Source organism: Colobus angolensis, unplaced genomic scaffold (assembly GCF_000951035.1).
Source record: "Colobus angolensis palliatus isolate OR3802 unplaced genomic scaffold, Cang.pa_1.0 Scaffold235, whole genome shotgun sequence".
Taxonomy (NCBI): domain Eukaryota; kingdom Metazoa; phylum Chordata; class Mammalia; order Primates; family Cercopithecidae; genus Colobus; species Colobus angolensis.
The window spans coordinates 4,913,058-4,925,501 of NW_012115544.1; the positions used below are offsets into that span (position 1 = coordinate 4,913,058).

General features: G+C 38.6%; 1 protein-coding gene across 1 annotated transcript in view; it reads left to right on the forward strand.

The window, feature by feature from the left end:
* NAA15 (N(alpha)-acetyltransferase 15, NatA auxiliary subunit) overlaps positions 1–12,444 on the forward strand; it is a 95,880-nt gene that overhangs the window by 14,588 nt on the left and 68,848 nt on the right. Inside the window, exons 2-7 of the mRNA XM_011944650.1 lie at positions 553–687; positions 1,903–2,056; positions 6,587–6,706; positions 8,338–8,433; positions 8,649–8,755; positions 11,009–11,081. Of these exons, the coding sequence (XP_011800040.1) occupies positions 553–687; positions 1,903–2,056; positions 6,587–6,706; positions 8,338–8,433; positions 8,649–8,755; positions 11,009–11,081 (685 nt within the window). The remainder of the gene's footprint in view (positions 1–552; positions 688–1,902; positions 2,057–6,586; positions 6,707–8,337; positions 8,434–8,648; positions 8,756–11,008; positions 11,082–12,444) is intronic.

Here is a 12,444-nt window from a genome sequence, read left to right on the forward strand (position 1 = left end):
TATTTTTTAATCTGTTGTAACGTTGATGGGCATTTAGGTTGGTCTCGATCTCCTGACCTCGTGATCCGCCCGTCTCTGCCTCCCAAAGTGCTGGGATTACAGGGTTGAGCCACCGCGCCCGGCCCTGAAGTATTTTCTATTATTGTTCCCATAATTGTGTTGTAAAATGTTTAGGGTTGTGAGATAAATTAATATGATCTTTTTCTTTTTTTTTTGAGACGGAGTCTCACTCTGTCACCAGGCTGGAGTGCAGTGGCGCATCTTGGCTCCCTGCAGCCTCTGCCTCCCGGGTTCAAGTGATTCTCCTGCTTCAGCCTCCCGAGTAGCTGGAACCATGGGCGTGCGCCACTATGCCCAGCTAATTTTTGTATTTTTGATAGAGACAGGGTTTCACCATGTTGGCCAGGACGGTCTCGATCTCTTGACCTCGTGATCTGCCCTCAGCCTCCCAAAGTGCTGGGATTACAGGCATGAGCCACTGCGCCCGGCCTAATATTAAAGGAGCACTTGCTGTTACTGAAAACCTAAGAAAAAGTGTTTATTATTTTCCAGGAAACGAGATATCAGTTACTTCAGCTTCGACCTGCACAGAGAGCATCATGGATTGGTTATGCTATTGCTTACCATTTATTAGAAGATTATGAAATGGCAGCAAAGATTTTAGAAGAATTTAGGAAAACACAACAGGTAATAATAACTAGAAGCCATTTTACTAAGTCTGATTCTAAGTATAACTGAAAAAAAAAAGTGCATTGTCTGGCTTACTTTTAATTTTGAAATAGTTTCAAACTTAAAGAAAAGTTGCAAGAATAGCACGAAGAACTCTACATAGGGGTTCATTCATACTAAACTAACTGTTAATATTTGGTGCATTTACTTTAAAAATCTGTGTATCTATTTATCTATTTTAATTTTCTTCCTTAAACTTTTGAGAGTAATTGCAAGACATCATGCTCCTTTACCCCTAAATGCTTTAGTGTGTATTTTCTAAAAGTAGTTGTCAGTTCTCTAGATAGTATTATATGGATAGATTATAAAAATTAGGAAATTTAACATTGATAGACTGTTATCCCCAGCCCATATTCAAAATTTACTAATTGTCCTAGTTATAGCCTTTCTAGCGATTTAATTTCATTGCAGTATCCAATTAAGAATCATACCTTACATTTAGTTATCATTTCTTTTCAGCCTCTTTTAATCTGAAACAGTTTTGAAAACTTCCTTTGTGTATTATGACATAGACATTTCTGAAGAAGGCTGTGCTTTTGTAGGATGTCCCTCAGTTTGGATTTTTCTGATGGTTCCTCATTGTTAGATAGAGTTTTGTAATTTTGGCAGGAAACCACATAAATGATGTTGGGTCCTTCTCAGTTCATTACATCAAGAGGCACATGCCATCAGTTTGTTCCATTTGATTACATGGTGAAAGTTATATTTGCAACTGTAAACTTATTTTTCTCTCTTTGTGTTTAATATGCAATTTGAGACTGAATAGCCTGTTGCTTATCAAACTTTCACCCTCTAGTTTTAGCATTCATTGATTATGATTCTTGTGTGAATCAACCATTACTATGATAGTTGCAAATGGTGATTCTCTTAACTCTTGTCATTCCTTGTGGGTTTATTATTTGGCATTCTACTGCTGATAAGAGCTTTCCCTTCTTCCCCATATTTATTGTATGTAAGGACTTGTGGATTATTATTTTGTTCAACTTGTTATATCCTAATATTGTCATTATTTACTTGGTTGCTCCATAGACAGATACTTAAGAATATTTTTGAAATTAGTTTTTTCAAGCAGATATTATCCTTTGACTTCTTACATGTTTTTGAGTATTGTGAACAATTTTCTGATATGAAAATAAAATTCTTACTGTCAGTATTCCTTATATCCATATGCAGACATCCCCTGATAAGGTGGATTATGAATATAGTGAACTACTCTTATATCAGAATCAAGTTCTTCGGGAAGCAGGTCTCTATAGAGAAGCTTTGGAACATCTTTGTACCTATGAAAAGCAGATTTGTGATAAACTTGCTGTAGAAGAAACCAAAGGTATTTTTAAAAGAATGTCATTTATTCTAATATTGAAATATGACAAAGAGCAAGGCTGAAAAATCTAGTTGCTGCTGACAGTTTCATATAATTCAGCTTTTTGATGATAGAAAATCTATTTCTTACTCATATACTTTGAATAATTTGTAATGTGGGAAAATGTACATTTAAATAATATTATAGATAAAGGAAAAAGTTGATTGTGAACAATAAAAAGTAGTTGAATGAAATGACTCATAACATTCTTTAAAATATCTTTGTATTAAAAATATTATGGAATTTAATCAAAACACAAGAGACAATTAGTTTTATAAGACAGGATTACATTTCTTAGAAACAGTTTGTTAATTACAGTGTATGTAGTGTGTGCCAGATTTATTGCTAATAATATATATTGATGAATCAGTCTTTACTAAAATACATATAGGATATTTCTGAGAGTCTTTATGGTTAATCTGAATGTCTTTGATGACATAGAAAGAATATGAATTCTGGAAGAAAGGGAGAGCAGAGATTTGGGTTCATAATGTGTAGATTGTGATAGAAGGGGTAGATTCCACTCAGCAGAGGGCTGAGAAAAACGAGTCTTAACAGTTTTAGAAGTTGAGGGTGTGATTATAGAAGATGAAAGAAGAATAACAAGTAATGAAAGGATAAGTGAGTTTTTAAAAAAATTACCTTCTGAAATCCTGCTTTGTCCTTGCTAGTCTAGGGAACTGAAGTTTGCTGGTTTCAAATTCCCTTGGTTCACCTTGAGGTTGAACACTGGAAAAGTTTAATATACATCCATGTGCATAATAGGTATAGCCATTGTTTGCCAGATGAACTTTCGTCAGAGGATATTGCTACCGACAAGAACAACTGGAAGTCTAAGGCTTCTGTAGGGAGCTCTCTTATGAACTGCAGATCCAAGACAACCTTCTTTCATTTGAAGTAGTCATTCTTTAGTAGTCTGTTAATCATAAAGGAAGGAAATTTCTGACTTACTGGAAAGATTACAAGTCTGGAAAAAACTTGCCTCATTGGCCACTAAGTAGCTCTGTGACCAGGGTCAAGGCTTGGGCCTCAAGTTTCTTTATGGAAATAAACGACAGATTGTTCCATTTGATCCCTTTGATAATTGTATTAATGAGGAAGAATGGCAGATAGATCAAATTAGATAAAGGACTCACAACTGACCAGTGGATTTTTAGCAATTTAGAAGTCATTGGTGACCTTAACAAAAGCACTTTCTGAGCCTCTAGAAGAAGGATAGTAAAAGCCCAAACATCAAGTCTATTTAAAAGAGATTGAGAGTAGAGGAACTGAAGATAGGAAGCATACGTGACTCAGTTGAGGAGTTTTGCTGTAAAGGAAACAAATGGGGGTGCTGGTAGATGAAATGGGATGCAGGCTCAAAAGAAGTTTTTTTTTGTTTGTTTTTGTTTTTTTCATAGTGTGTATTTGTGCTGACTGGGGAGTGATCCAATAGAGATAGAATATTTGATACGGTAGAGAGGATGTCATGTGGTAGATTGATGTCATGTGAAGGATTAATCTTAGGTAAGAACATGAATAGTTCATCCACATCAACAAGTGGTGGTGGAGTATAAGTGGCGGGCAAGTAAATGTGTAGATGTAATGGGTATTTTGGAGTTCCTTCTAATTGCTTCCATTTTCTGCATGACTTGAGAAATAAGGCTATCAGCTCACTCCACAAAATATGTATTGAATACCTACTTTGAGTTAGGTAATGGGACAGGGTATATAAAGAGAATAGAAGGGAAGTGAGGGTAGAATCAATCTTTGGAAATTCTAGCAATCTTTAGAAATTCAAGGTAGTGTTGTTGGTAGGGATAGTTGGGGAGAAGATAAGATGGTCAAGATGACTCAGGAACTTCTTAGAGTGGATGAATGGGCACAGTTAGGCAAAAAAAAAAATTTGTTTTTTTTTGAGATGGAGTTTCACTCTTGTTTCCCAGGCTGGAGTGCAATGGCACGATCTCGGCTCATCGCAACCTCCACCTCCTGGGTTCAAGCGATTCTCATGCCTCAGCCTCCCGAGTCGCTGGGATTATAGGCAGCCCCCATACCTGGCTAATTTTGTATTTTCAGTAGAGATGGGGTTTCTTCATATTGGTCAGGCTGGTCTTGTACTTCCAACCTCAGATGATCTGCCCACCTCAGCCTCCCAAAGTGCAGGGATTACAGGTGTGAACCACCGCGCCCAGCCAAGGCAAAATTTTTTATTGTTTATTTTTATACCACCAGTTCCTCCTGCTCAGAAAAGGTAGAAGACAGAGGGAAGGAAAAGAGGATGGGTGTAGTGTAGAGGGGAGTAAAGGTGCAGGTTATTTTTATTTTTTATTTTAGAGGTGAGGTCTCGCTGTGTTGCCCAGGCTGGACTTGAACACGGCTCAAATGATCCTCCCCCCAAACCCCATCCCCAGCCTCCTGCTGCAGGTGCAAGCCATCGTACTCAGCTGCAGGTTATTTTTAGTGTTTTTGATGAAGTTGACTTTTGGTTAGTATAGTGCAGGCTCTGTTCACCTTGGCACTGTTTTGACATTTTGGGCCTGAGTTGTTGAGGGTGAAGATCTCTCCTGTGCATTGTAGGATGTTTAGTAGCGCTCCTAGCTTATACCCGTTAGATGCCAGTAGTACTCAACACCCTTACTGAGACAGACAAAATGTCTTCAGACATTGCTAAATGTTGGTAAAACTGCCCCTGGTTGAGAACCACTGGTACAGATACTAAGCGTATGGGCTTGTAGGGCGTGGTGGCTCATGTCTGTAATCCCGGCACTTTGGGAGACTGAGACCAGAGGATCACTTGAGCCCAGGAGTTCGAGACCAGCCTGGGCAACATAAGGAAGCCTCATCTCTACAAAAAATAAAAATAAAAAATTAGCTGGATGTGTTGGCATACATCTGTAGTCCCAGCTATTCAGGAGGCTGTGGTAGGTGGAAGGATTGCTTATGCCCAAGTGGTTGAGGCTGCAGTGAGCCAGGATTGCACCACTGCACTCCAGTCTGGGTGACAGAATGAGATCCTGTCTTCAAAAAGAAAGAATGAATGAATATCTGCTCTTTCAGATAAATTGCTTGGATTCAAATCCTAACTCCATCACTATCTGCAAGACTCTTAGGAAGTTTACTTAAGTCCTCTCAGTTTTAAAGTGATGAAAGTAATAGTAATCTATCTCATAGAGTTCTGAGAATTGAATTAGTTAATGCATGTGAAACGTTTAAAAGTCACTGGTGGCCGGGCACGGTGACTCACAACTATAATCCCAGCACTTTGGGAGGCCAAGGTGGGTGGATCACTTGAGTCTAGGAGCTCAAGACCAGCCTGGACAACATGGCGAAAAACCATCTCTACAAAACATGCAAAAATTAGCCAACCATGGTGGTACATTCCTGTAGTTCCAGCTACTAGGGAGGCTGAGGTGGTAGGATCGCTTTAGGAGGCCAAGGCTGCAGTGAGCCATGATCGATCGCACCACTGCACTCCAGCTAGGGTGACAGAGCGAGACTGTGTCACAAAGAAAAAAAGTCATGGGCACATGGTAAGTACTCAGTAAGTGTTCATTTTTATTATCAAATGAGAGCGAAAGATGCAACAGGGAGTGAAGGATGCAAGGGTGAAATAGTGGCTTAAAAATATACCTTGGATGAAAGGAAGCACATTAAGGATAGAGAAAAGGAATCCTGAATATTTGAAGCTTATATGGCTTTGGAGCTCATATATAATAGTGAAACCACTGTCTCTGTTCATCTGGTTTGTTTCCTTCCATGAGAACTTGTGGAGCAAGTAAAGAGTTGGGATGATCTGAGCTTTAAAATTAGTAAACAAAAGAGCCTAAGTTTTAAGATTGATTTTTGATAATTGGGGCTGCTAATATCATTCAGGGATGTGATGGGTCATGCAGCCCAGGGAAGGCAAACAGTGAGTCGGCAAGTTGGTGTTAGGCTGATAGTTTTTTCTCTGAAGTTGAATAGTAGGATTAGTGAGACAAAAAGAAAGAAAAGTAGTTATGTTTAAAATAGGGTGCTTATTTGCTTCTTGGAAGACATTAAAAGGTAAAGTCTAGGTGGTTTTGAATGTGACCCGATTAAGGGCTGCTACGGCAAAATTGTTTTGTAGCTGATTAAGGGATCATAAGGTTAGGATATGGGATTGAGTCATTAATTTGGATGCTGAAGTTGTTCCATATGATATCAGGAATAATTGAGCAGTAGAAGATGGCTTGGTGACAGTGTGTTCAGTGAATGTGAGAAACTGGCCTGGTGTTGGACAGATTTTCTGAATAAATTGAGGATGTGAAGAGGATGGCATTTCTAAATAATGTGAACTTCAGTAAAAGAAGGAGACGATAAAATAACTTGGTAAATGATCTTAAGGGAACAGGGAACTCAGGAGGATACCAGGTCCATCTACTTAGCAGCATTGATTTATAATAAGATTTTAAGAGAACATGTGAGGAAAAAGTTAAAATTATAATTAGAAGGTTTTCTCAGATATTTAATTTTTTTTCTATTTTTAATCAGGGGAACTTCTGTTGCAACTGTGTCGTTTGGAAGATGCTGCAGATGTTTACAGAGGATTGCAAGAGAGAAATCCTGAAAACTGGGCCTATTACAAAGGCTTGGAAAAAGCACTTAAGCCAGGTAGTATTGTTTAAAACTTGCTAAGTTTTATTGTTTCTTTTATTAATACATATTTTATTTACTCATTGAAAAGTACAACTAGAATAACAGTGGTTAAGAATCGGTTCAAAATCTGAATACAGGCCAGGCGCAGTGGCTCCTGCCTGTAATCCCAGCACTTTGGGAGGCCGAGGTGGATGGATTGCCTGAGCTCAGGAGTTCGATACCAGCCTGGACAACATGGTGAAACCCCGTCTCTACTAAAATACAAAAAATTAGCGTGGCGTGGTGACATGTGCCTGTAGTCTCAGCTACTTGGGAGGCTGAGGCACGAGAACTGCTTGAACCCAGGAGGCGGAGGTTGCAGTGGGCCAACATAGTGCCACTGCATTCCAGCCTGGGCAACAGAGTGAGACTGTGTCTCAAAAAAAAAAAAAAAAAAAAGTCTGAATACAAAAGTACACTTGCAAACTTCTATTTAATATGACAGATTGAGCATGTTCTGAAACCTCTCTTCTACAGATTTATAGAATGGTTGAGAAAATAATTTAGTAGCAACTTTAGAAAAAAATTCACAAATGCATAGTAGCATCAAAAACATGAAAGGGGGCCAAATGTAGGGGCTCACACTTATGATCACAGCACTTTGGGAGGCCGAGGTGGGAGGATTGCTTGAGCCCAGGAGTTTGAGCTCAGCATGGGCAACATGGTGTGAGACTCTCTCTCTTAAATAAAAGAAAATTTCCACGGACAGAAATGGAGATATATTCTTAAAAGCAAGAATAAGCTCTGTGGTAAGCTGTGGCTGCATCAAAGTGACTTGCCAGGGTCACGTAAATGTAGCCAGGCTGAATGAGCATCACTGTTCCTTTGTGGGAAGAGGGGTTAAATTTCTGTCATCAAACTTGGATTCAGACTCTCTGTGCTCCCCCAGTCACTCTCTCCCATAAATGAGATCCACTTTTGGGAACAGGCCCAGAAACAAATAGGCAGGATCCTTAGCAGAGGTGATCTGATTTGTTTCCTTCAAGGCTGGTTGTGAGCCATTGAAATATACAAGAGAAACCTCTTGTTGCAGATTACTTTGTAACAAAGATTCTCAGATTGTTTTAGGAACATCAGCAAGGAATGGTAATCACCACTGTCTGCAAAAGGAAGAGTAGAGATGATGGAGGAATCTAAGATAAGAGGTAATTGCTGCCATGAAACATGAATAGTTAGGAGTAGTACCAATTAGGAATCTGAAATGAGAAACCTACTTACTGAAGTAAAAATTTTAATAGAATGGAAGAGAAGCCACTACCAAAATCAGAGGAGAGGAGTTAGAGGGGAAAAGCTAAGGAGAATGGTAGGAGAAGCAGCAAAATATGGAAACATCATAACCGAGGCTTTTTCAGAACTAAGGAAGTTCTCAGGTTTTAAAAGCCTACCTAAAGCAGAACAGGATAAAGATAATTATGTACTTAAGATAAAAAAAATTGAAAAGAAATAGTCTAAAATAATTGTTGAAATAGTAGGTGTAAGGTTACGAATAATTCCAATTTTCTTTTAAATATTAGAATTTTAATATATTTTGAGAAGTTCGTAATTTTCCAAAAAAAAAAAATGCAGTTTATAATTACACATAACAAAGAATTTTTCTTTGTCTGCAGCTAATATGTTAGAACGGCTGAAAATTTACGAGGAGGCCTGGACTAAATATCCCAGGGGACTGGTGCCAAGAAGGCTGCCATTAAACTTTTTATCTGGTAAGTGAGAATAATTTCAAAGGAATAAAAATGCTTTTATGGTTTAAAATTTTTCTTGGTTTTCAGTATGAGTATGCATATTAAGTTTAAGCTATACATTGTTAGAGTTGTCTAACAACTCTACTAAATGTAAGTTGGTAAATGTAAGTAAATACTTTGGTAAATGTAAGTAATTATTTGATAAATATAAGCCAAAAGGATTTTTCTCTTCCAAGGTGAGAAGTTTAAAGAATGTTTGGATAAGTTCCTAAGGATGAATTTCAGCAAGGGTTGCCCACCAGTCTTCAATACTTTAAGATCATTATACAAAGATAAAGAAAAGGTAAAGTGTAATATATTTTCTTTTGGCTACCATTTCTTTGCACGGTATTTGGAATTATTGATTCTTGATTATCTGTGCACAGTAGTACATGTTTTGTGAATCTCGTGTCAGTCTTCCCAGTTTGCAATTTAAATGCTTCTGATTCCTCTTTTTTCCATTTCATCCTCTTTTTTTTTTTTTTTCTTTAGCCCAGTGACTTATTCCTTATTTGTTTTCTGTTTCCTTTCTGCCATAAACTTTTAATGAGTCACTGTAGGTTATGAAAAGTTGATAAGGTAATGATTTTTTTCACCATTTTCTTTAATCCTGTTCATAGTCAGAAGCCAGAGTTTTTTTTTTTTTTTTTAAGTTTTAGCTTAGTCATCTCCATTTTAAATTTGATAGACAAAAAGTTCTGTTCAGAAGAGTTTTTTTGATGTTCTAATAAGTCAGCTTACTCTTTCAGCTACATGTTAATAATATTCAGAATGCTTATTTAGAGGTTATTTTAACTTTTTTCTGTTTTGAGACTGAGTCTTGCTCTGTCACCCAATCTGGAGTGCAGTGGCGTGACCTTGGCCCACTGCAACCTCTGCCTCCTGGATTCAAGCAATTCTTGTGCCTCAGCCTCCCAACTAGCTGGGATCACAGGCGTGTACTACCATGCCTGGCTAATTTTTGTATTTTTAATGGAGACAGGGTTTCACCATGTTGGCCAGCTCCTGACCTCAAATGATCCGCCCGCCTCGGCCTCCCAAAGTGCTGGGATTTCGAGCGTGAGCCACCGTGCCCGGCCAAGGGTATTTTAATCTTAATTTAGACTATTTTGCTTATAAGTACGGTGTCATCAATACATACTGGTTGGATTCTAAAAAATCAGTTACATTGAAGAGTCAAAGACGGAACAAATGAGACATAAGAAACACTTTAAGCAGAATTACATAATGTGCATTTATTTGCCAGTCTTTTGTTGGAGACTGAATGTATGGGCCTTTTTTATTGCTCTTTCACTTTTTTTTTTTCTTGCATAAATCACATCCATAAAATATCTTTTTTTTTTTGAGATGGAGTTTTGCTCTTGTAGCCCAGGCTGGAGTGCAATGGCGTGATCTCGGCTCACTGCAACCTCCGCCTCCCGGGTTCAGGCGATTCTCCTGCCTCAACCTCCTGAGTAGCTGGGATTACAGGCACGTGCCACCATACCAGGCTAATTTTTGTATTTTTAGTAGAGATGGGGTTTGACCATGTTGGCCAGGCTGGTTTTGAACTCCTGACCTCAGGCGATCCACCCATCTCGGTCTCCCAAAGTATTGAGATTACAGATGTGAGCCACCATGCATGGCCAAGTAGGATCTTTTGTTTCCAGTTTTGAAAGAGTCAGACTTTGATACTTATGACGTGGTCTTATGTATAGAATCCTATATTTTTATGATTTTCTTCTACTTAAGATATTTTTATTTAGATCTAAACTGGTTAAAAATACCTAACTTATCTTTTTAGTCTTTCCTTGGTATTCAACTTAGGGAACAGTCATTTTCATTCTCATATCTTAAGTTTACACAATACTGAATTCTGCCATTAGGATAATAAATGCAACTGATGCAAGGAGGTTTGAGAAAACAAAACAGTTTTAGTAGGCATGTAGCTCAACTTGTAGGGAACATGAGTGCACCAGAATCACCTAGCTGCAATTGTGAGTAGTCCTCACAATTTACTGAGGTTTTGGGGAGAGGTGTTATTAGTCTGTTGAGTCAGTTAAGTTGAGGTCATTCAACTTAACTGTGGATGGCGACTCATTCTCCTGGACCTCACAGACTCTCAAAGTATTTTTTGAGTTTTACTAATGTTTTACCTTGGATTGTGAAATTGAAAGTTGATTACTGTCATCTACTTAGACAATTTCTCTTTTCACAGAGCATTTAATTTTTAAGTGCAAATGTTTATTGTAGGTGTTCGTTTATACAAACTTTGATAAAAGAATCAAGATATAGATCATCCACAATATTGCCTGTCTTTGTCCAACTCTTTTTCTGATTTCTGGTTCAGCAGAAAAGGAGTAACCAATAAGCTTTTATAAAATTACATCTTAATGCACACCTGTACAAAAGTATGATGTATTTTAAAATTTGTATCTAGAGGTTAAGATATTTAATAAAGGAGGGTGTGTGTGTTGGAGTGTTTATTTAGTGTTTTAGTAGAAAATAACACATTTTGCATAAGAATAGTAACTGTGTATTTTTTCTATTAAAGTGTGTTTGTGTGTTTGTACTCTAGGTGGCAATCATAGAAGAGTTAGTAGTAGGTTATGAAACTTCTCTAAAAAGCTGCCGGTTATTTAACCCCAATGGTAAGTCCTCAAGTTTTATGTTTTAAAAACATCTTAAAAATTTTAATACATTGTGAAATTCTTTTTTTTTTTTTGAGACGGAGTCTCTCTCTGTCGCCCAGGCTGGAGTGCAGTGGCCGGATCTCAGCTCACTGCAAGCTCCACCTCCTGGGTTTACGCCATTCTCCTGCCTCAGCCTCCCAAGTAGCTGGGACTACAGACGCCCACCACCACGCCCGGCTAGTTTTTTGTATTTTTATAGAGACGGGGTTTCACTGTGTTAACCAGGATGGTCTCCATCTCCTGACCTCGTGATCCGCCCGTCTCGGCCTCCCAAAGTGCTGGGATTATAGGCTTGAGCCACCGCGCCCGGCACATTGTGAAATTCTTAATCAGAAGGTCAGTATTATTACTTAGGCAGGAAGCATAGTGCATTAAATTTTTTTCCCTTTAAGAGGGACATCCATTAATTTGCACATTGTGTGATGATATTTGGTTAGAAGAGAATTACATTATCTTTGTTTTTTGTGTTTTGGGGTTTTTTTGAGACGCGATCTTGCTCTGTTCCCCAGGTTGGAGTGCCGTGGTGTGAACACAGCTCACTGCAGCCTCGACCTCCTGGGCTCAGGCGATCCTCCTGCCTCTGCCCTCTGTGTAGCTGGGACCACAGGCATGCACCATCATGCCAGGCTAAGTTTTAAATTCTTTGTAGACATAGGGTCTCACTTTGTTGCCCAGGCTGGTCTCAAACTCCTGGGCTCAAGTGATCTTCTTGCATTGGCCTCTTAAAGTGTTGAGATCATAGGCATGGGCCACTGTGTCCCACCTCACATTAGTTTATTGAAAAGGATGTTATGTAAAAATTTAAAAACATCTACAAAACCAAATGCAACAGTATAATGATCCTCTCTTTACCCAGCACTCAGCTTCAATAATTTTTAATTCATAATTGAATTTATTTATAGCCTCTCCTACTTTTCTCGACTCTCACATTATTCTGAAGCAGATTCCAAACATCACATCATTTTATCTATGGATATTTCAGTATGTCTAAAGAGAAGGACTTAACCTAAAACGTAACCTAATACCATTCTCATACCTGAAAATTAATACTTTTTTTTTTTTTTTTGAAATGGAGTCTTGCTCTGTCGTACAGTGGCACGATCTCAGTTCACTGCAACCTCCGCCTCCCAGGTGCAAGTGATTCTTCTGCCTCAGCCTCCCGAGTAGCTGGGACAAGTGCCCGCCACCACGCCCGGTTAACTTTTGTATTTTTGGTAGAGACGGGATCTCACCGTATTGGCCAGGCCAGGCTGGTCTCAAACTCCTGACCTCAAGTGATCCACCTGCTTTGGCCTCCCAAAGTGCTGCGATTATAGGCATG